At 40.8% G+C, this 25,552-nt stretch overlaps 1 protein-coding gene across 4 annotated transcripts in view; it reads left to right on the plus strand.

Annotated features, from left to right (window-relative positions):
* The window catches only part of LOC126271901 (bromodomain-containing protein 7), a 133,861-nt gene that overhangs the window by 49,143 nt on the left and 59,166 nt on the right, over positions 1-25,552 (plus strand). For all 4 annotated transcript variants that reach the window (XM_049974285.1, XM_049974283.1, XM_049974286.1 and 1 more), the window contains one exon: positions 5,925-6,250. In XM_049974285.1, the coding sequence (XP_049830242.1) occupies positions 5,925-6,250 (326 nt within the window). The remainder of the gene's footprint in view (positions 1-5,924; positions 6,251-25,552) is intronic.

A 25,552-nucleotide genomic window follows, 5' to 3' on the forward strand; every position in this document is an offset into this window, starting at 1 on the left:
GTGGTGCACCACTCCACTCTCCTGCACCCTTTGTTGGGCACTGACATCTCAAGGCAGTCCCACCATACCAGTGCCTCTTTTGTTGGCATAGCCGTTCACTGTGGGCAGCATGCTGCCCACACCACACACACCCACCTTCCTGATTTGATCTCCTGCTGCTCTGCTGGCTGTCTAGCCACTTATGGGCACCTTCTACGCCAATTAGGGCACCTCCTCCACTGACTCGGCACTGGCTTTCCTGCTGCCCCCTGCCGACCCCTTCGACATTGTTTCTGTGCATCGCAGCTCCTAGCCTCTGCCACCATGTCCGACGCCACCACGCCCACTGCCTATGAGTAGGGAGAGTCCTCTGCCTGCTCTCCAGTAGGGAAAGGAAGAAATGCATGCCCACACACACTACTTCTGCTCCTAAAGCACATTCATGTAGTGTGGAGCTGTTCACGTCCAGGACAGTAGCATACAACACCGTGGACGTATCAACCATCAGAGCATTGCAGAAGAGCCAGCACGTGGGGAATCTTCCTCTCAAGGAGGAAGGAGTGTAGTCTCATACATTACTACACCTCTGCCACTATGGCTGTGGCGCACGCCTCCTTCAAGTAGCTCAATGTTCAGCAGCTTCAGGCATTCCATCGGAGGTTGCCGAACATAGACAGCGCCTCATTCACCTGCGGCTGGAAGCCAGTGGCCCCTCGCAGGGGGGTACCATTTACATTGTCTTGTACCAGATTTGGCCTGTCTCCATTGTACAAGTTACTAAAGGATTAGGTTCGGTCTTCGTTATGCTGTCACACCGTGACTCAAAGGTTGTTAGTTTCTTATAGCCATGTTTCTTATTGTGTATGGAGTTAGAATAGGCTGTGCTCATAGAAAGTGTAAACTACTGGAAGAACATTGCATCACCATAACTGATACAGGATTACTAGCACAGAGACATTTTCAATTCTGGTGAAACTGATGTCTTTTATAATTTACTTCCTGCAAAATCATATTCCATGAAGAGAGAAAAATGCCACTGAGATAAAAAAAAAAAGGTAAAGAAAACAAGACGACACTGTTATGTGTTAATAATGATGGAAGTGAAAGTTTCCCTCAACTAATACTAGGAAATTTTAAAATTCCCATTTGTTTGAAAAACATAAAAACCTAGTTTGCACTTACAACAGCAGTGCCTGGATGACGTCAGAAACCTTTACGATATTTTTCAGGCATTTAAATGCCAAAATGGGCGTAGCAGGCATGAAACTTCTTTCTTATTGCCTGATGCTTTGTACGTCCCAAGGAAACCTATCTGAATGTAAATGTTGAGTTCCTTCCTCCGAACCGCACAAATTATGTGCAGTAATTGGAATTGGGCATAAAATACTCTATTGAAGCCAAATACATAGTAGCAGTGCAGTTAGGCAGATGTCAATTTTATACACAATGTGATCAAAAGTATTCGGACACCTGGCTGAAAAGGACTTAAAATTTCATGGCACCCTCCATCGGTAATGCTGGAATTCAGTATGGTGTTGGCCCTACCATAGCCTTGATGACAGCTTCCACTCTCAATCAGGTGCTGAAAGGTTTCTTAGGGAATGGCAGCCCATTCTTATCGGTGTGCTGCACTGAGGAGAGATATCGATGTTGGTCAGTGAGGCCTGGCTCGAAGTCGGCGTTTCCAAAACATCCCAAAGATGTTCTATAGGACTCAGGTCAGGACTGTGTGCAGGTCAGTCCATTACAGGCTGTGCATTATGAACAGTTGCTCAATCGTGTTGAAAGATGCAGTCGCCATCCCCGAATTGCTTTTCAATGGTGGGAAGCAAGAAGGTACTTAATACCTCATTGTAGACCTGTACTGTGATTAGTGCCACACAAAACAACAAGGGGAGCAAGCCCCTTCCATGAAAAACACGACCACATCGTAAGACAACTGCCTCCGAATTTTACTGTTGGCACTATACACACTAGCAGATGACGTTTACCGGTCATTTGCCATACCCATACCCTGCCATCGGATCGCCACATTGCGTACTGTGATTCGTCACTCCACACTATGTTTTTCCACTGTTCAGTTGTCCAATATTTACGCTCCTTATATCAAAAGAGGTGTCATTTGGCATTTACTAGCATGATGCGTGACTTATGAGCAAAATCTTAACCTTCAGTCCAAGTTTTCTCAGCTTCTGCTTAACTGTCATAGTATGTGAGAGCATTCTGAAAAATAATGCTTCCAAATGTTTTTATTTGAAATCTGTTAAAGCTTTTGAAGTGAAACAAATATTATTAACAGTCTACATATGTTTACTCTTCATGTCTACTTATTTATTTCTCAACATAATCACTCTGGCAATGAACAGATTCCTCCCACTGAGAGAGCAGTTCATTGATAACATCGCTATAGAATAATTGACATTGTTGATGGATTTACAACCTTGCCCCTACTTGCACCACCTTATCAAAATCGAAGTGAAGTCGTTGGAGGTATTCTTTAAGTTTTGGGAACAAGAAAACTGGATGACAAACTCTTTAGAACTCGAAACTCAATTGTAGCGTGTCGTTTCCCACAAGCCGACATAGTTATGTTACATACAGCCATATTACGCAATACAATTCAGAGCCCTCTAGTGACAGAGGATGCAAATATATACAGGGTAGTCCATTGATCGTGGCCGGTCCAAATATCTCTCAAAATAAGCGTCAAACAAAAAAACTACAAAGAACGAAACTTGTCTAGCTTGCAGGGGGAAACCAGATGGCGCTATGGTTGGCCCGCTAGATGGCATTGCCATAGGTCAAACGGATATCAACTGCATTTTTAGAAATAGGAAACCCCCTTTTTTTGTATTACATATCATGTAGTACATAAGGAAATATGAATGTTTTAGTTGGACCACGTTTTTTGCTTTGTGGTGCTCTCTAATAATCACTAACATATGACTCACAATTTTATATGAACAGTTGGTAATAGGTAGGTTTTTTAAATTAAAATACAGAATGTAGGTACGTTTGAACATTTTATTTCGGTTGTTCCAATGTGGTACATGTACCTTTGTGAGATTATTATTTCTGAGAATGCATGCTGTTGTAGCGTGATTACCTGTAAATACCACATTAATGCAATAAATGCTCAAAATGATGCTCATCAACCGCAATGCATTTGGCCTTACTTGTAACGACATTTGTCTCAACAGCAAGTAGTTCGCCTTCCGTAATGTTCGCACATGCATTGACAATGCACTGGCGCATGTTGTCCCAGGCGTTGTTGGTGGATCACGATAGCAAATGTCCTTCAACTTTCCCCACAGAAAGAAATCCGGGGACATCAGATCCGGAGAACGTGCAGGCCACGGTACGGTGCTTTGACGACCAATCCACCTGTCATGAAATATGAAATATGCTATTCAATACCGCTTCAACCGCACGCGAGCTATGTGCAGCACATCCATCATGTTGGAAGTACATCGCCATTCTGTCATGCAGTGAAACATCTTGTGGTAACATCGGTAGAACATTACGTAGGAAATCGGCATACATTGCACCACTTAGATTGCCATCGATAAAATGGGGGCCAATTATCCTTGCTCCCATAATGCTGCACCATACATTAACCTGCCAAGGTCGCTGATGTTCCACTTTGGTTTACGTTACCGCTGTTGGTGAATAACACTTTGTCGCTAAATAGAACGCATGCAAAAAATCTATCTTCGTCCCGTAATTTCTCTTGTGCCCAGTGGAAGAACTGTACACGACGTTCAAAGTTGTCGCCATGCAATTTCTGGTGCATAGAAATATGGTACGGTTGCAGTCAATGTTGACGTAGCATTCTCAACACCAACATTTTTGAGATTCCTGATTCTCGTTCAATTTGTCTGCTACAGATGTGCGGATGAGCCGCAACAGCAGCTAAAACACCTACTTGGGCATCATCATTTGTTGTAGGTCGTGGTTTCCTTAAAATAACGTAAGTATCGGGCGAACGGTCCGGCACTTGGATGATGTCGTCCAGGATACCGAGCAGCATACATAGCACAGGCCTGTTGGGCATATTGATCACAATAGCCATACATCGATGCGGTATTGACCTTTTTCACAATTGGTAAATGGTCCATTTTAACACGGGAAATGTATCACGAAGCAAATGCCATCCGCTCTGGTGGAATGTTACGTGATACGATGTACTTTTGTGACTATTACAGCGCCATCTGTCACAAAGCGAAAAAAGTGATCCAACTAAAACATTCATATTTCTTTAAGTACTACATGAATATGTAATAAAAAATGGGGGTCCTTATTTTAGAAAAACGCAGTTGATATCCGTTTGACCTATGGCAGTGCCATCTAGCAGGCCAACCATAGTGCCATCTGGTTTCTCTCTTCAAGCTAAACGATTTTCATTCTTTGTAGTTTTTTCGTTTGATGCTTATTTCGTGAGATATTTGGCCCGGTCACTATCAATGGACCACCCTGTAGACATGTAGAATAAAGATGTAGAACATTAATTATGTTTGTTTTATGTATAAAGCCCTAACAATTTTCACGTAAAAAATTTGGGTGCATTACTTTTTAGCATGCACTCGAAGTTTTAAAATATAATTAAGAATGCTATACAAAGTCAGATTGTTAATGTCTTGAACATAGTTTATTGTTTTGCTTCTTGAGTGTGCTGCTTCTCTCAAGACGCAGGACTGAATTCTCACATAAAGGAGTGAGCTGCAAAATTTTATTCTATTCTGATTTTGTGTTAAGCAAAATGACTTCATGATCTTGATGTACCATACACAGAGGACTGCACCTCCTCATGTGCATCCCTCCACTCGTTTAAGAATCCTGCCATTATATTCTATGTACATTATTGATTTATGTATACTGTACACAGCACATAAAACTGACTGGCTGTTTCGTGAACATGATGAATCTGAAGATTAAGTTAAGAATGAATGTGGAGATCTGTGTAAAAATAAGTGTGGCGGTGGACTGCATTAAAAAATATTAGAAAGATGATACATTTATCAACTGAAATTGTCAAAACTCAATGTGACCTAGTGTAGCTTGAAATGAAGTAGATCATGTAATAAACATAATTTTTTAATTTTACTAGGCATTTTTAAAAAAAAAATTCTTTCTTTGTTTGGTTGATCTGTGTTTTGTTTTATTAAATAGGTAGGGTAGAACAGTCACAGTAATTCAAAGTAGTAATTTTTTGTGTGTGTATTGAAATTCTGATACGATCTAACATATTTTACATATTTTAAATACTTTTTTTTTTTTTAAAGGAATCTCAGAAATTAAAGTAATGTTGGTATTATAAAACAGGTAGATTGCTACTCACTGTATAGTGGAGATGCTGAATCACAGACAGGCACAACAGAAAAAGCTAACAAATTACACTTTTGGCCAGAAAGCCTTTTTCTACTTTAGACAAATAAGACACACATTCACAAAAATGCAACTCACACTCATAATGACCACTGTTAGTGACAGCTCAGGCGAGATTGAACCGCAGTGCATGATCGGAGAAGCAGTTTGGGGGATGGGGATAAGGAGGAGGCTGTGACAGGGAGGGAAAGGGATAGCACTTTACCATCCCCCACTCCTACTCTGCTATCCCTCCCCCTCGCCACCACAGCCTTCTTGTTAGCCCCACCACCAAGATTGTTTCTCTCATTATGCTTGCAGTCTGGCCTCAGCTGCCAGTGACAATGGTCACGTGAATGAGAGCCATGTTTTCATGAATGTGTGTGTTATTTGTCTAAAGCAGAAAACTGTGTTTTACCCAAAAGCATAACTTGTTAGCAATCTTTTTCTTGTTGTCTGCCTGCGGCTCAGTATCTCCACTATATGGTGAGTAGTAGTCTATATTTTTCATAATATTGTCATTATTCCATCCTGTATTTTCCATTGTTTGAAATTAAAGTAATAATCTCCTTTATTTGCAGGAGGACTTCAAACTAATGTGCAATAATGCTATGGTTTACAACCACCCAGATACTATATATTATAAAGCTGCAAAAAAGTTATTGCATGTTGGTGTAAAAATGATGAGCCCTGATAAGTTAAAGCCTCTTAGAAGTGTCCTGGTTTATATGTCGGAGCTGTCTCGAGAAGAACTTGGTTTTGATCTGGGCTTTGATGAATCTTCTATATCTGCATGTGCACAAAATACAACATTAGAAAGCACTGAAAATGGAATTTGTGTGAATGATGACGACTCAGATGCCAGTAAAGAAAATAAACGTAAAATGAAGGAAAATAACAGGCCATTGTGAGTATTTCTTTGGATCATTTTTTTTCTATAAAGGTGTAACAACCTGGATATAAGTTTTTTTGTGTCTCCTTACGTTGTGACATGTCTGAGGTTAGGCTTAATGCAGGATATCCATTCAGCGTAATTAATCGCAATGGTCATTATATATTTGTAGCATAAAATTAATTATGTAGTTCAAACTGACCTACCATTTGACATAACAAGCTCTGATATTGTAAAGTTAATGGTAAAGTATCATTAAACTGCAACTGCAACTACACTGAAGAGCCAAAGAAACAGCTACACCTGCTTAATATCGTGTAAGGCCACTGCAAGCATGCAGAAGTACCGTAACATGATGTGGCATAGACTCGACTAATGTCTGAAGTAGTGCTGGAGGGAATTGACACCATGAATCCTGCAGGGTTGGCCGTAAATCTATAAGAGTGCAAGGGAGTGAAGATTTCTTCTGAACAGCATGTTGTAAGCCATCTCTGATATGCTCAATAATGTTCATGACTGTGGAGTTGGGTGGCCAGCGAAAATGTTTAAACCCAAAAGAGTGTTCCTGGAGCCACTCTGTATCAATTCTGGATGTGTGGGGTGTCGCATTGTCCTGCTGGAATTGCCCAAGTCCGTCGGAATGCACAATGGACATAAATGGATGCAGGTGATCAGACAGGACTCTTATGTAGGTGTCACCTGTTAGTCATTTCTAGATGCATCAGGGGTTCCATATCATTCCAATGCACACGCTCCACACCATTAAAGCGCCTCCACTAGATTGAACAGTTCCCTGCTGTCTCTGCGCCCATGCACATCCATACCCAGACACGTCCATCCGCTTGACACAGCTTGAAATGAGACTCGTCTGACCAGGCAACATATTTCCAGTCGTAAACAGTCTGCTGTTGGGTTGACGAGCCCAGGCGAGTCGTAAAGATTTGTGTAGTGCAGTCATCAATGGCACACAAATTGGCTTTCGGCCAATATCAACAATGTTTTCTTGAATGGTTCGTAAACTGAGACTTGTTGATGGCCCGGCATTGAAAACTGCAGCAATTTGCAGAAGTGTTGCACTTGCGTCACATTGAATGATTCTCTTCAGTCATCGTTGGGCCCGTTATTGCAGGATCTTTTTCTGGTCGTTGTGATGTTAGAGATTTGATGTTTTACTGGATTCCGGATATTCACAGTACACTCCCAATTTCATCACTACCTCAGAGATGCTGTGTCACATCGCTCGTGTGCCAACTATAATGCCATGTTCAAACTCTCTTTAATCTTGATAAACTGCCATTGTAGCTGCAGTAATTGAACTAACAACTGCACCAGACACTTGTTGTGTTATATAGGCATTGCTGACCACAGTGCCGTATTATGCCTGTTTACTTATCTGTGTATTTGAATATGCATGCCTATACCAGTTTCTTTGGCGCTTCAGCGTGTATTAAGGTACACAGCTATCCAACACGAAACTGAACTTCAGTATAGTTACTTCCAGAATGAAATTTGAAAGTGGCAAGTTCTAAATTAACTAACTATGGGAAGCAGTAGCTCCCTATCTCTATATCAATACCAGATCTCTTTCATTGGCTAAACATCAACATACCAATAAAATGACAGAATTAGTTCAAAATTTCTATCCAAATCAATCGTGAAGTAGCAACAAATAGGAACGTTTCTTTTACTAAGGCAATCAAGATAATACTACTGTTGTTTGTGGCTCTCGTTGTTTAATTTTAATTCAGGGTGTATACGACCTGGGACAACCGGGAGATCCGGGACAAACCCGGGAATATTTTCTTCCGGGAGAAAACTGGGTGAAACCCAGGATATTTTTAATTTCGGGAATTCTTCATTGTTTTAGTTTTCAGTTAAATTTTTGTAATTTTGAATTGTATGAACCGATACTCTAACAAAGGATATTACTGTATTCTGCAACTGCAGAATAATACTTCAACAATATAACATAAATGAGAGAAAAAAACTAAAATAACTTAAATTGCAAAGAAAATGCACCATATACAATGAGGACACACAGTGCTCATGCAAGCGTCTGCCAACATCAAAATGTGTCAAAGGCTTTAGGAAGATTATGCAGTGCTTCATAACAACAGATTGCCTCCAATGAGCGTGAAGTCGCAACTGTTTACGTTCCATTTGTTTTAGCAGTTATGCGCGGGCTCATGCGCATGCGCAGTTGTCACGTTTGAGTAGTAGTTTCTTCCGCTTCTCGCAACAGGCATGTGGCTGTTGGCTGTGCAAGCAGTCGCAGCAAGCAGATAGATGCTATCGGGGAAAGGGGGTGCCAAATTCATATTCTTGAGGAACAAAACTTGTTTCACAAAGTGCTTAGCATCCAGGCCATGTTTGTCTATCGATTATTCATATGATTTTGAAACGCTCCCCTGTTGGTTTCTGAACATTTTTGAACACATTTTAAGTTGATTTCTGAATGAATCATAAGTTGACTTTTGAATGAATGCATGCATAGTGTACGTGATCTCTCTGTCAGGAGAATCCTCGTTGCACCTAGAAATAAACTTTCCGCAGACAAAAGGGGACGGGGCTATACGAGCTTGAGGGAGTAAAACCGAACGGATGAATACCAATCGCTGTCTGATTATGTGGTTGATTGGGTTTGCAAATGATCAGCATTGTTATAATTACTAGTGAAATCCATAGGTTCTGACTACCAGAATGGAAATAAACGATTGACAGGAATAACAGGTGAGCAAGATTACGTATTATCTTCTTGGTGTATCCAAGAAAATGAAATCATCATCATCATCATCATTATTTAAGACTGATTATGCCTTTCAGCGTCCAGGCTGGAGCATAGCCCCCCTTATAAAATTCCTCCATGACAGAATTAGTTCAAAATTTCTATCCAAATCAATCGTGAAGTAGCTAACAGTGGTGCCTCTTCTGATGCTAAACCTATTACTTCAAAATCATTCTTAACCGAATCCAGGTACCGTCTTGGTCTGCCCCGATTCCTCCTATCCTCTACTGCTGAACCCATGAGTCTCTTGGGTAACCTTGCTTCTCCCATGCATGTAACATGACTCCACCATCTAGGCCTGTTCGCCCTGACTGCTACATCTATAGAGTTCATGCCCAGTTTTTCTTTGATTTCCTCATTGTGGACACCCTCCTGCCATTGTTCCCATCTACTAGTACCTGCAATCATCCTAGCTACTTTCATATCCGTAACTTCAACCTTGTTGATAAGGTAACCTGAATCCACCCAGCTTTCGCTCCCATACAACAAAGTTGGTCGAAAGATTGAACGGTGCATAGATAACTTAGTCTTGGTACTGACTTCCTTCTTGCAGAAGAGAGTAGATCGTAGCTGAGCGCTCACTGCATTAGCTTTGCTACACCTCGCTTCCAGTTCTTTCACTATGTTGCCATCCTGTGAGAATATGCTTCCTAAGTACTTCAAACCGTCCACCTGTTCTAACTTTGTTCCTCCTATTTGGCACTCAATCCGTTTATATTTCTTTCCCACTGACATTACTTTCGTTTTGGAGATGCTAATCTTCATACATAGTCCTTACATTTCTGATCTAGCTCTGAAATATTACTGTGCAAACTTTCACTCGAATCTGCCATCACAACTAAGTCATCCGCATATGCAAGACTGCTTATTTTGTGTTCACATATCTTAATCTCACCCAGCCAGTCTATTGTTTTCAACATATGATCCATAAATAATATGAAGAACAATGGAGACAGGTTGCAGCCTTGTTTTACCCCTGAAACTACTCTGAACCAAGAACTCAATTTACTGTCAACTCTAACTGCTGCCTGACTATCCAAGTAAAGACCTTTAATTGCTTGGAAAAGTTTGCCTCCTATTCCAGAACAGACAATAACTTCCACCTAGGAACCCAGTCATATGCCTTTTCTAGATCTATAAAGCATAGATATAATTCCCTGTTCCACTCATAACACTTCTCCATTATTTGCCGTAAGCTAAAGATCTGGTCCTGACAGCCTCTAAGAGGCCTAAACCCACACTGATTTTCATCCAATTGGTCGTCAACTAATACTCGCACTTTCCTTTCAACAATTCCTGAGAAGATTTTATCCACAACGCTGATTAAAGAGATACCTCTGTAGTTGTTACAATCTTTTCTGTTTCCATGTTTAAAGATTGGTGTGATTACTGCTTTTGTCCAGTCTGATGGAACCTGTCCCGACTCCCAGGCCAATTCAATTATCCTGTGTAACCATTTAAGACCTGACATTCCACTGTATTTGATGAGTTCTGACTTAATTTCATCCTCCCCAGCTGCTTTATTGCACTGCAATCTATTGACCATTTTCTCCATTTCCTCAAATGTGATCCTATTTCCGTCATCATTCCTATCCCATTCTACCTCCAAATCTGAGACATTACTGATTGTGTTTTCACCTACATTGATCAACTCTTCAAAATATTCCCTCCATCTGCCAAAGGCATCCACAGGATTCACCAGCAGTTTTCCTGACCTGTCCAAAATACTTGTCATTTCCTTCTTACCTCTCTTTCGAAGACTGCTTATTACACTCCAGAATGGTTTTCCAGCAGCTTGACCCATAGTCTCCAACCTGTTTCCAAAGTCTTCCCAAGATTTCTAGTATGTAGCCATTTTTGATGCACCTTCTTTTTCCTTTTACAGGCTGCCTTGACTGTGTCATTGCACCAAGCTGTTTCCTTCATCCTACTTTTACACACTACTGTTCCAAGACATTCTTTAGCCACTTCTAGTACCGTGTCCCTGTACCTTGTCCATTCCTTTTCCAATGACTGTAATTGACTACATTCAACTAACTGGTACCTTTCAGAGATCGCTGTTATGTACTTGTCCCTCATTTCCTTATCCTGAAGCTTCTCCACTCTTATCCTCCTATATATGGACCTGACCTCCTGCCTCACAATCCCAATTTCACTGCAGATTAAATAATGATCAGTGTCATCAAAGAATCCCCTGAATACACATGTGTCCCTCACAGCCTTCCTGAATTCCTGATCTGTTATTATATAGTCAGTGACAGATCTGGTTCCCCTGCCTTCCCAAGTATACTGGTGAATGTTCTTATGTTTAAAAAAAGGAGTTTGTGATTGCTAAGCCCATACTGGCACAGAAATCCAAGAGTTGTTTCCCATTCCTGTTGGCTTCCATATCCTCTACAAATTTACCTATAACCTTTTCATACCCTTCTGTTCGATTTCCAATCCTGGCATTAAAATCACACCTGAGCAGAACACTGTCCTTGCCCTTTACTCCAACAACTACATCACTGAGTGCCTCATAAAAACTATCCATCTTATCTTGATCTGTCCCTTCACAATGCGAATATACTGACACAATCCTAATTTTCTTGCTAGACACTGTCAAATCTATCCACATCAGTCGTTCGTTTACATACCTTATTGCAACTACGCTGGGTTCCATTTCCTTCCTGATGTAAAGCCCTACACCCCATTGTGCTATTCCTGCTTTGACTCCTGACAGGTAGACCTTGTATTCTCCCACTTCCTCTTCTTTCTCACCCCTTACCCGAATGTCACTAACAGCTAACACGTCCAGCCCCATCTTTCTTGCAGCCTCTGCCAGCTCTACCTTCTTCCCAGAGTAGCCCCCATTAATATTAATCGCTCCCCATCTAATTACAATTTGTTTGCCAAGTTGTACCTTAGGAGTCCCTGGTTTGTCAGTTAGAGGTGGGACTCCGTCACCTCCAAAGGTCCGAGGCATTTTGCTCTGATTGTTGCCAGCATCATATTTAAAGTACCAGGGAAGCAGGTTGCTAGCCTTACTTGCCCCGAGTCCCATTGGGTTTTACCCCTAACGGCTGAGGGACTAACCGGTGGATTTGGTAGTCTTTGCCGTATGAGCACAAAGGTGACCACGACTCAGAATATGTCCGAGATGCCCAGCCTTATTCCAAAGTAACTGGTATCCCAACTGTTGCGACCACTTACTTGGCCACTCATACATTGCCCGTGGTTTATGAACTAGGACACGACTACAGGAACCCACACCATGAAATTTTGACAGAAAATTTTTGGCCAGATCGCTACACTTGTGAGGACCAGTAGAACAGTCCCTGGCTAGCCGCCGCGTAATTTCTATTCTGGAAGTAACGTGGAAAACGTGTTGTTCAAACACATAATAACGCCTGAACAGAAAATAATCGCGGGATAACAAACCTGTGGTTCTGGCAGGGTTAGTGAAGTTAATCAGCGAACAAATTTTGACAATGGCAGCAATAGCTACAGAGTTGGTGATGACAAGATTGTTTGTTAGAACGAGGAAGGAGAAGAAACGGGATCACACAAATTATGGAAGAATAAGACGATTCCAAAATTTATATAAAAATTTCGATTTCATGCTTGAGAAGCTGGTGCGTATGAATGAAATGTGAAACTATTTTCTAACACAAAGCTTTTTGCTTGTAGTAGGCCTAATACGCATTTGATATTGGTACTTTGTGGATTATATTATGTCGTGTTATAAAAGTGGCCATTTGTGTCAAAACAGTCTCGTTTATTTGGTGTGTTACAAAATTGCTGCGGTATTAGAAAGGCCTATTTTGTTTTATCCAGCAAACAGTGATAAAATAGACGTTATCAGATCGAGAAACCCACACCAGTCTTGTGTATTATTTGTATTAACAGCTTTTTCAGTATTAGATAGCGACATTTCGATTTTTCATGTAGCAAAATGTTTGACGGACTTTGATGAGGTAATAGAGCCTTTCGCAGAAATGAAAGCACACCATGTAAAGCTGTAGCAAGATTAGACAGAAAAAAATGCTAGGAGCGAATTTTTGACAAAATGTGTAATTTCTTGATTATGTCTTGTCGGTATTGGTTTTATATAATTTTATGTCACACAAAATAGCAAGTTAATAGGCAATAAAGAGTTCAGATTTTCTGAAGACTTCTTGTTCTCTCGATTACAAATAATCCCATCCGCTATTAATTGCGAGATTTTTTTAAGGGGGGGCAGGCTGTCAAACCGGCCGACTGGCAGCAGGAGAAGCACCACAGGACATATCAATTTCCATTCTCCTGAATATAGTTTGGACGTGCGGCAGAAAAATGCTTTATGAAGAGGCGTGGCACTGCACTTGGGCAAACTTAAGACCAAATAATATGTCTTACATTTCCTCAAATACATATGTTTTATGTTTCAGACTTTTCAGAAAGATGTGCACTACAAGATGAACATATTTTGAAAATTTGATTTTTTTTAGTATTGACCCGGTTCGTAGATCCGAGGCTGATGCGCAAAGCAGTCTTGAGTTATAGTGGGTAGTCTCCAAGTGACCCGTGTTTACATTTAATGAATTTGCATTTTCCCCTTCGTTTACTCTCACATCAAATGAAAACAATACGGATATTTGTGGCCAGGAGCTATCAAGTAAATTAAAACACATTCACATAATTACGGAATGCTGAAATATGTCATTAGTTCAGTCAAGCATTAATCGCCTTGTGGAACAATGAAGTTATTTTTGTCTGTTTGCTATAGAAATTGACTTTTGTTAACCTTTTCTGCAGAGGCAGTCAATGTATTTGAAACAAAATGTTTAATTCCACAGTACTGGTTAGTTTCAACTGTTTGCTGCATTTCAAGTGCACGTTTTCATTTTCTAGCATTTACGGCATTATGCCATAATAAAGAACTAAACATGATATAATACAGTACTGGTGCTCCAAGAAAATTTAAATCCCGTAAACCACACTGAAAAGCTTAATATTAGGTCGAGGTCTACTTCATTGGGAATCTGGACTTACGAATGTGGCCTTTAAGTATGCACTTTAAATGTGCACATTTAGTTATATCATACACGAAATTCGGATGCTCTTGCAGTATCCTCTGATGTCTTGTTTCTTTTATGACATAATGTATGATCATTCAATGTTTTACATGTATGTACATACGGGCTTCCTACGTCATGATAGCTACCAAAGCGCGGTGTCGCCTATTATCTGAGCTCTCTGGCAACTGCTGAAACGAACCTATTTCTAACAGGTCGCGGGAAAATATTGTGGATAGTGGTTTGAAAAGCGTTGCTTTTAAAGTAAATATCCTTTTACGTAAGTTGAACTTTGTGCGAGAATGTAACATGAATTTATTAAATCACAGAACATTTGACTCTAATTTAAAAATCAACTCTTTGATGACGAGCCATTTAGAAGAATTTTGAACCATGAAGATCACACATTTATGTCATTATTAAAAATTTTACTGGAAAATTGGTGTGATATTTCTTAAAGTGTAACACACGCAAAAAAGATTAACAGTACATGTGAAAGCTTTGCTTTTCTTGTAGCAATACTATGTATATTAATTTAAACTATTAACTTTCCCTTTTTGTGTGTTTGTGCTACTTAATAGTGATGTTGCTGTTGACTGACTACATCACGTGTCCTTTGCTCTGAATATCCGCTGTCATTGGCTGGCGAGATCACGTGACATGAGATACGAACGACTTACAAAAGCGCATCAAAATCTCGATTTCAATGATTTGGAAAGTAACATGCGGTGTTTGGTGGAATTCCAATGTATACTTTTAAATGCGAAAATACGCATCGTACATGTTGCTGCACATTAAAAATATTTCCAAAACGTGTTCATTTCCCTGAGTTTCGTTTTCTAAAGTGCTGGGAAATTGTACACCCTTGTATAAAACCTTAACCATTCAAAGGATTGATAAGGGTAAATATACTGTCACCCGGTAGAAAGTGTATTTTTAACCGGGAAAAATCCGGGAATTTTTTTTCCTTGTCCATGTATACACCCTGTAATTGCTTAACAACTGACAAAGCTAATTTTTACACTAGTTGTAACATAGAAATTGCATATTGTATCAGTTTAGACAAAAAGTTTCAAAGGAAACCTGTGACCATTTGGCACTAAATGAGAAAATACTAGCCTGGATCACAAAATAATAGTATTTATTATCGTATGACATCTTTTTGGGACCCTTTCATCAGATCTGTGGCATGAAATGTAAGATATAAGACAAAACATTAAAAAATAATTTGCAGCAACATAGCAACAGTGAAAACATACCTGCAGAAATCAATTATGTTCACATTTGTGTGAAATCTTATGGGACTTAACTGCTAAAGCCATCAGTCCCTAAGCTTACACACTACTTAACCTTAATTATCCTAAGGACAAATACACACACCCATGCCTAAGGGAGGACTCGAACCTCCGACGGGACCAGCCGCACAGTCCGTGAGTGCAGCGCTTTAGACTGCTCGGCTAAGCCCGCACAGTGCTGAAATCAGTACAGAGTATTTTGCCACATACTACTCCCTAACACTATCAGTATCAGTGCCCAACTGACATCGACAGTTTGACTTCGTGCAACATTAATTGCCACATGAAAATTGTTTTTGCTAAACCATTCCTGGGACACGATCAAGTTTTTCAAGATATTGCAAATATCCCTCACAAATGTTTTTCTTATACAGAACTCTTGTTTATTAAGTGTGAAAAAAGGAAAAAGAATATTCAGTCCTCAGTTATTACAAATACTCTTACACAACTGTATTTTACAGGGGGGGGCTAACATTACCTTATAAAGGAAATGATGAATTATCTTGCCATATAAAAGTTCAGAAATGCCGTACAGCAACTATTCAGTTTATTGTGTCTTCAAAATGCCCAAAGGAGTTCTTGCCTCAGCTCAGCATGGCTTTTCATGCCGTCCAGATCATTGCTTTCCCACCACTTTAAATTTGGCCTTCCATCACTGTCATCATGGAGTGTGCTTCAGTATGGTTTCTTAGCCTCCATGTTCCTCCATCCGAGACAGCTTACTTTTCGAAATTCTGAAGTAGCTGTACTCAAGTACCGTTTATTTTGTACCACCGCAGTCATTTGAAGCTGACTCATTTTGACAATGGCTAAATACTGATTGACTGCTCTCCCTGTGCCTGCAAGACACAATATGGCAAAAAATTTAGTAATCTCCTAGCTCATGGTAGAAGCACCATCCAAAACAAAAAGAATATTATTTCCTCAGTTATCGATCAGGTTGCTCAGAGATTGCACTACAAAATTGTTGAGACTTTTGTGTTCACCGGATGATGTATTGCATATTGATGTCTATCTTAATGTTCATCCACTGATGTTTGTTTAAAGATTTTTCTGACATTTCCCCAGCATGAGTGGCTAGCATTGTCAAAGGTTCACCTTCTATTGCTGTCAGGACATCGTTAAAAATGCGTGGGCCAAAGAACCCAAATAGAAGCCATTAGAGATTACGTGATTACAATAATTATATAGTTTTTTTTGCGTGTTGACCAACTTTTGTTCCTGTATTTAGTAATTCTCTTTCTTTGTTTGCTATTTTTTTTCTTTAATGATCATTTGTCTGTTTCCAGCAAGCTTACCCCCTCCCCTCCAGTCTTAAGTTGATTTATATTTTGTTTGATTATATCTTTTCGTTGTTTCACAGTCTGGTTTCAATTTTGGTTATGCATTTCCAGACCATGTAGTTTTTCACAGCAACATTCTTGATGAATTCCTCACTGATTTGGTGCTTTGTAATATTTGTCAGTCTTGAGCTTGAGACTGACAAATCTGACACAGTAAGAATTTCGTAAAGGATTTATTCATTCACTTCCGCTGTTGAAAGGACTTCTCTCTCTATTGTGCAATAATTTTTTTCTCCTTGATAGACCAGTTTGTCTTACTTGACAATCTTTTTTACATCGTCATTGATTTTTGTCATGTTTTATGTACTTAAACATCTTTACCCATTTGGTGATCCCTCTCCTTGTTTACCAACATTTTTCTTCATTTGGCTATCTTTTTTCTGTATTGTATGACCTTTTTTGCTTTATCTTGTTACTGTTTTCCTTCATTTGATTATCTTTTTTCTGTGGTGATCTTTTTATTGTTTAGTTAGCTCTTATTATTGTGTAGCAATCCACTTTGTTGTTGCACTGTCTTCTCTTTATGTTAGGCACTCATTTTCCATGTGCTTAACAATAACTGTTCCTTTTTGGCTATTGCTTTCTATATCTGTCTCATCAATACGTGGATATTAGATATGCAGAGACACAAAAATATCGATAGAACTTGAGACTGGTAATTGCTGGTTCAAGTCCCGTTTCAGTCCCCTTTCCCCACCCCCAAAATCCTCTACCACCCATCCTATGTTCAGTTTGAATACCTGTGTCATGTTAAGTCATTAGATGTATGCTTGTTAACACATATATAATTGTCACTTTTATGAAACATGCAAGTGGTCTTATTTGCAATTACATATCACAAACAAAAATCCAGTTTTCATTGCAAATATAAATTCTTTATCTTTTATAACAGATTTTTTTTAAATTAAAAAGAAAACATTAGCTAATATATTTTTTTTCATTTTCATGTATTTTACACTTCATGGAAATGCTCGTATAATGTGCTCCACTGCTTAAAAATTAGTGTCACCTGGGAATCAACGCAGGCCCCCCACATGGCGGAGGAGTATTTTACCATAAAGCTGTGGTACCTGTCATAAAGTCGGACTAATTTTTGTTTATTAAAGACACTCGGCAACATTGTCAATTTTGTTAAAGTCTTTTATATTGAAAACAAAGATTCCAAGACTTACCAAGCGGGAAAGTTCCGGAGACAGGCACAATAAAAAAATACAAACAGACACACAAAATTTCGAGCTTTCGCAGCCGGCGGTTGCTTCACCAGGAAAGAGGGAAGGAGAAGGAAAGATGAAAGGATGTGGGTTTTATGGGAGAGGGTAAGGAGTCATAGCAATCCCGGGAGCAGAAAGACCTACCTTAGGGTGAAAAAGGATACGTATATTCGCGCGCACACACACACACACACACACACACACACACACACAAGCAGACATATTTAAAGGCAAAGAGTTTGGGCAGAGATGTCAGTCGAGGCGGAAGTGCAGAGGCAAAGATGATGTTGAATGACAGGTGAGGTATGAGTAGCGGCAACTTGAAATTAGCGGAGATTGAGGCCTGGTGGAAAATGAGAAGAGAGGATATATTGAAGTTCCGATCTCCGGAGTTCGGATAGGTTGGTGTTGGTGGAAGGTATCCAGATAACCCGGATGGTGTAACACTGTGCCAAGATGTGCTGGCCATGCACCAAGGCATGTTTAGCCACAGGGTGATCCTCATTACCAACAAACACTGTCTGCCTATGTCCATTCATGAGAATGGACAGTTTGTTGCTGGTCATTCCCACATAGAAAGCATTACAGTGTAGGCAGGTCACTTGGGAAATCACGTGGGTGCTTTCACACGTGGCTCTGCCTTTGATCGTGTACACCTTCCGGGTTACAGGACTGGAGTGGGTGGTGGTGGGAGGGTGCAGAGAATAGGTTTTACACCGGGAGTGGTTACAAGGGTAGGAGCCAGAGGGTAGGGAAGGTGGTTTGGGGATTTCATAGGGATGAACTAAGAGGTTACGAAGGTTAGGTGGACGGCGGAAAGACACTCTTGGTGGAGTGGGGAGGATTTCATGAAGGATGGATCTCATTTCGGGGCAGGATTTTAGGAAGTCGTAAACCCTGCTGGAGAGCCACATTCAGAGTCTGATCCAGTCCCGGGAAGTATCCTGTCACAAGTGGGCACTTTTAGGGTTCTTCTGTGAGAGGTTCTGGGTTTGAAGGGTTAGGGAAGTGGCTCTGGTTATTTGCTTCTGTACCAGGTCGGGAGGGTAGTTGCGAGATGCGAAAGCTGTTTTCTGGTTGTTGGTGTAATGGTCCAGGGATTCAGGACTGGAGCAGATTCGTTTGCCCCGAAGGCCTAGGCTGTATGGAAGGGACCGTTTGATATGGAATGGGTGGCAGCTGTCATAATGGAGGTACTGTTGCTTGTTGGTGGGTTTGATGTGTGATGTGTGAAGCTGGCCATTGGACAGATGGAGGTCAACGTCAAGGAAAGTGGCATGGGATTTAGAGTAGGACCAGGTGAATGTGATGGAACCAAAGGAGTTGAGGTTGGTGAGGAAATTCTGGAGTTGTTCTTCACTGTTAGTCCAGATCATGAAGATGTCATCAAGAAATCTGTACCAAACTTTGGGTTGGCAGGCTTGGGTAACCAAGAAGGCTTCTTCTAAGCGACCCATAAATAGGTTGGCATACGAGGGGGCCATCCTGGTACCCATGGCTGTTCGCTTTAACTGTTGGTATGTCTGGCCGTCAAATGTGAAGAAGTTGTGGGTCAGGATGAAGCTGGCTAAGGTGACGAGGAAAGAGGTTTTAGGTAGGGTGGCAGGTGATCGGCGTGAAAGGAAGTGCTCCATTGTAGCGAGGCCCTGGAAGTGTGGGATATTTGTGTATAGGGAAGTGGCATCAATGGTTACAAGGATGGTTTCTGGGGGTAACAGACTGGGTAAGGATTCCAGGTGTTTGAGAAAGTGGTTGCTGTCTTTTTGAAGGATGGGAGACTGCGTGTGATGGGTTGAAGGTGTTGATCTACGTAGGCAGAGATACGTTCTGTGGGGGCTTGGTAACCAGCTACAATGGGGCGGCCGGGATGTTTGGGTTTGTGAATTTTAGGAAGTAGGTAGAAGGTAGGAGAGCGAGGTGTCAGTGGGGTCAGGAGTTTGATGGAGTCAGGTGAAAGGTTTTGTAGGGGCCTAAGGTTCTGAGGATTCCTTGAAGCTCCGCCTGGACATAAGGAATGAGATTACCTTGGCAAACTTTGTATGTAGAGTTGTCTGAAAGCTGACGCAGTCCCTCAGCCACATACTCCCGACGATCAAGTACCACGGTCGTGAAACCCTTTTCAGCCGGAAGAATGATGATGAATCGGTATTGTCATGTGCATTGAGGTTGACGGACATCATATTGAGCAGTTATTGCATTAATGTGGTGTTTACAGGTAATCACATGGTAACAGCATGCGTTCCCAGAATTGATAAGCTCACAAAGGCACATGTATCACATTGGAACAACCGAAATAAAATGTTCAAACGTGCCTACATTCTGTATTTTAATTTAGAAAACCTACCTGTTACCAACTGTTGATCTACAGTTGTGAGCCATATGTTTGTGACTATTACAGCACCATCTATCACTAAGCGAAAAATGTGGTCCAACTAAAACATTCATATTTCCTTATGTATTACACGAATATGTAATTTAAAAAAATGGGGGTTCATATTTTTAAAAATGCAGTTGATATTCGTTTGTCCTATGGTAACGCTATCTAGCGGGCCAACCATAGCGCCATCTGGTTTCCCCCATCAAGCTAGACAAGTTTCATTCTTTGTAGTTTTTTCGTTTGATGCTTATTTCGTGAGATATTTGGCCCGGTCACAATCAATGGACCACCCTGTATATATGTCTCTCTACATTATAGTGAGTGTAGAATAGATCTTCATTTAAATTTAAGAAAAAAATTAAAATTCCCAGATGTGTGCATTTGCCACAAATAACCAACTGTTTACAGCAATAAGCTTATTTGAAACTTAAAACATGCATCTGAATGTTAGTTTACTAAATGTTTTTTTAACAACAGTCAATTACCCAGTTAAGAGTGTACAGATAAACTGGTGAGATTTATTAGAATACAATTATTTAAATACATTTATGCTTCCATTTTATACATCTGCATGGTCCAACTACTTTGCAAAAATGGTTTGAGTGCCTTTGCTCTGTGTGGGTTTTGGAATCAGGCTGTTAACCCTTTCGCTGCTGCAGATGTGTTGTCTACATTTTGTGCTGACTGTAACTTTCTTATGACTGTACTGTTCACCAGATACTACTGCCTGTGCTAAGAGCCAGCCCTCAGGCCATTATGAAATACTTACAGTCCAATTTTAAGAAAACTATTAAATTTAAAAAATTGATTTGTGGACCTCATACAGTCTGATATCGTTGTTCAATAAAGGACTGAATTTCTTCTCATAATTCAGCATCAATTTCAGTAAAACATTGCATAAAATTTTAAAAAGAGTGCAGAGGTAAAAACACATCGTGTTAACTTTGCGTGTGATTGCTCTTTGCTCTTACACTACTGTGTATGAACTGTACATAAGGTATAAAAATTTTATTCAAAGTTGGAAGCAGTACAATATCTCATTTCATTCCAGACTTATTGATTTTTATAGCTGATGGACACGATGTGCGCATTTTTGTCACTGCATATCATGAATCATGTGGTTGTAACAATCGTCTGGTTCATAAACAGTTCAAAATATGAAAATAAGGTTTTTTTTCCGAATAATAGCATGCAAAGAGGCACAGATCCTGTTTGATAAGTGCCCTTTTTTATTGACCAGAATACGGAAAGTAACTTACCCGCAGTAGTGAGAGATCAGCAGAATGGGATGCATAAACATATTCTCAACACGGGCAGTGGCAGAGCATGAAGAATTAACTCATCCACAGCAGTTAAAGGGTTAATAGCCACCTCCCCCCTCCCCACAGAGAGATAAAGGCTCATTCACCACAAGACAAAATTGCTGCTGTCTTACAGATGTACAGATTTTACTTACTTACCTGTACAAATGTGTGATTTTATAGGATCCTACAACATACAGTTGTGTTATGTAAAGTACTATTCAGTTTGGATTGCCCCTCATGAAACCTGACAATTTTCCATGGAAACACCTCACTATGGCATTGTTCATCGTGTTCACTAGTCTTAAAAGGAGAGATCCCCTATACATTGTTGCAGGTTAGGATTCCAGGTATCGCACACTACAGCTATTCATCCTGGTGGCCCCTAATATGCACATAATTGATGAAACAAAATTTCAGTATTTCTAGTGATTGGTTAGAGCCTTGAAATCCATATCCATACAAATTATAAAAATGTGTGTGTGTGTGTGTGTGTGTGTGTGTGTGTGTGTGTTTCATTCATTCATTCCATATCTCCTAAAACCACTGGACCATTTTCAAGCATACTTGGTATAAACATCCCTTACTGTCAGACAACAATTGCTGTGGGGGTAAGAACTACCCATCTGTCATAGTTCGGGATGTGAGATCATAAACACTGAGATACTTGGAAAAAATGCAATGTCATGTATGAAATTTTAATACATTTATTCTTTGCTACTAACACACTCCTACAGTCAAATCAACTTAAGGAAAACCCTGACACTTGGCAGCACTTTTGATAGCTCAGCATTTTTGACAGCTTTCAGCTGCAAAACGCAAACTGCTGTAAGCAAAAACAGTTGCCGTCTATAGATCTATGAAAAGATGTAGCCCAGACACATTTGCAAAATCGCGTTGTAGATACGCAAAGAATCTCCATACCAAGTATTCTGCAGGAGTACATATAAGCTTCTGTTTCTAATAGGAAAGTGCCAAAATGAATATCCAGGTAATAATGTGTTTGTCATCTAGTTATGAATAATTTCAAAGCGGTCCCATAGCATAGCATTTATTTGGCTGATCCGCTGAAGGTTCTGGTTTTGACAAAGACGGGGGGGAAAAAAAAATCACTTGACGGGAATCAGAACAACCACTTTCAGCACGTAAGCCAAATAACTTAATCTCTGTATTATGCTGCCACTTTCAAGTTATAAATAATTCAAAGGCTCTAATCAATCATAAGAAATTGAAAAATTTTGTTTTCTTGATTACTCATAGATGTGGGCCCACCAAGGTGAATGGCTACAGTCCAATGCCTTGGACTCAAATCCTGCAATATCTCCTTGTTAGAATGCAAACTTTCAATGTTGCAGTCTTCAAAATTCATGTACATGATAGGTGTAACCAGCTTTTGCATGTAAGTTGATTCACAGAGCTTTATGATATGCAGTTTGTGAAGTAATGCAGTACCAGCAACTGGAATTATTTCTTTAAAGAAAGTAATTTTTATATAACATTACGAGCTGCTAATGAATAAAATGTTCAAATGTGTTGAATTCCTAAGGGACCAAACTGCTGAGGTTATCAGTCCCTAAACTTACACACTACTTACACTAACTTATACTAAGAACAACACATGCACCCATGCCCAAGGGAGGACTTGAACCTCCGGCGGGAGTGGCCGCATAGTCCGTGACATCATGCCTCAATCCTCACAGCCACTCCGCACGGCTGATAATGAATAAACTGAACTTTTATTTACTACTAGTTGCAATTTATTTGAAACAGCCTTGTATAGCTCAAAGCAAAATCACTGTTTCAGCCATTCTTGTTGCTTCATCTGCTCAAAGTACGCAGATCTTTGTCAGTTGATAAAAAACATTATACTGTTTTACAACTCAAGGAGGGTGCCAGTGTTTTCATTGTGTTCAGAAATATTTACTATCAAACCACCCTAATTCAAACATTGAACCGTGCATCTTCCAGTTCATACCACCATCCAACCTTGAACCCCCCTCCCCCCCCTCCCCACCCCCTCCCACATAACCACCCACTTGTCATGTTCCTGGAAATCCTTACTTCCAACTTAGCCTCACCATCCTTCCTAAGAACACCAACCTTTTAGTAGAAGAAAGAACAGCCATACACAATCACAAAACAAATCCTGATCTAATCATGCTAGCTGCAGACAAAGGTTCCACCAGTGTTGTTAAGAATCGCAATGACTACTTGGTAGAAGGCCTGCTCCAATTATCTGACCCCTCCACGTATAAACTTTGCCAGAGTGACCCCATCTTATAAGTCCAACACAACACCCAATCCCTGCTTAAAGACATAGGCCCTTCCTAAAACATCTCTCCTGAATCCACTTCCCTTCTCACTCCATGCACCCACCTTCTACATGCTGCCCAAAATCTACAAATCCAACAATCCAGGGTGCCCCATTGTGGTTGGTTATTGTACCCCCAACTGACAAAATTTCGTCCCTCATTGACCAACACCTCAAACCAATTGCCCATAATTAAGCCTTAAACGTCAAAAACACCAACCTCTTCCTTCACCAACGCTCCATCGTGTCCCCCCCCCCCCCCCCCCCTTTACCTCCTGGATCCCCCATTCGTCCGCACTGTTGACACCTCCTCCCTATACACCAAAATCCATCATGCCCATAGTCTTAGCACTATTGAACACTGCGTATCCCAACATCCTTCAAACTCCAAACCCACTACCTCAGTCCTCATACACCTCACTAACTTTATCCTAACCCTCAACTACTTCTCCTTTGAAGGCAAGGTAAATCTGTGGCACAGCCGTGGGCATCCACTTGACACCCTCCTATGCCAAAATTTTTGTATGCCATTTAGAGGACAGCTTCCTAGCCTCCCAAAACACAAAACCCCTTGTCTGGTTCATGTTAATTGGTGATCTAATTCTGATCTAGACTCAGGGCCAAGACATCCTATGTTTGCTCCTTCACAACGTTAACACCTTCTCACACATCTGCTTCATGTGGTCCTCCTCATCACAGCATGCCCCCTTTCTGTATGTTGACCTCCTCCTCTCTGGTGGTTGCATCCGCACCTGTGTCCACATTAAACCCACCAACAGTACCTGCATTTTGTGACAGTTGTCATCCCTTTCGTACCCAACAATGCCTCCCATACAGCCTAATCACCCAGGGGCAGTGTATCTGCAGTGACAAAAACTTCCTAGTTCAGTATGCTGAGGATCTGACCAAGGCCTTCAAAGACAGGCACCACCCCCACACGTCCGCAAGCAGATCTCCCGTGCCATTTCCCCTCATGCCCCCAGTTCTTACACCATCCCCAAGGACAAACCACAAAGGAGCGTCCCCTTCATCACACAGTACCACCATGGACTCGAACAACTGAACCACATCCTTCATCAGGCCTTTGATTACCTGTCATCATGTCGCGAAGTGAGGGTCATCCTACCCGAGATACTTCTCACCTCTCTTTAAGTGATGTTCCGTCACCTGCCCAACCTCCAAAACATCCTAGTCCATCCCTATGTCACTCCCAATCCCAATTTCTTGCCAAATGGATAATATAGCTGTGGAAAGCCCATATGCAAAACCTGCACAGTCCACCCACCCAGCACTTCCTATTCCAGTCCTGTTCAAATGGTTCATATGGCTCTGAGCACTATGGGACTTAACTTCTGAGGTCATCAGTCCCCTAGAACTTAAACCTAACTAACCTAAGAACACCACACACCCATGCCCGAGGTGGGACTCGAACCTGCGACCGCAGCGGTCACACGGCTCCAGACTGTAGCGCCTAGAACCGCTGGGCCACTCCAGCTGGCTTCCAGTCCTGTCACTGGTTTATTCTACCCCATCAGGGGCCTGGCCACCTATAAAAGCAGCCATGTCATTTGCCACCTGTACTACAATCATTGCAAAGTTTTTTATATTGCTATCAATGCACGTGAGCAACATAATGAAATCTGAAATCAGGTTAATGA

This window comes from Schistocerca gregaria, chromosome 5 (genome assembly GCF_023897955.1).
Source record: "Schistocerca gregaria isolate iqSchGreg1 chromosome 5, iqSchGreg1.2, whole genome shotgun sequence".
NCBI classification, from domain to species: Eukaryota; Metazoa; Arthropoda; class Insecta; order Orthoptera; family Acrididae; genus Schistocerca; species Schistocerca gregaria.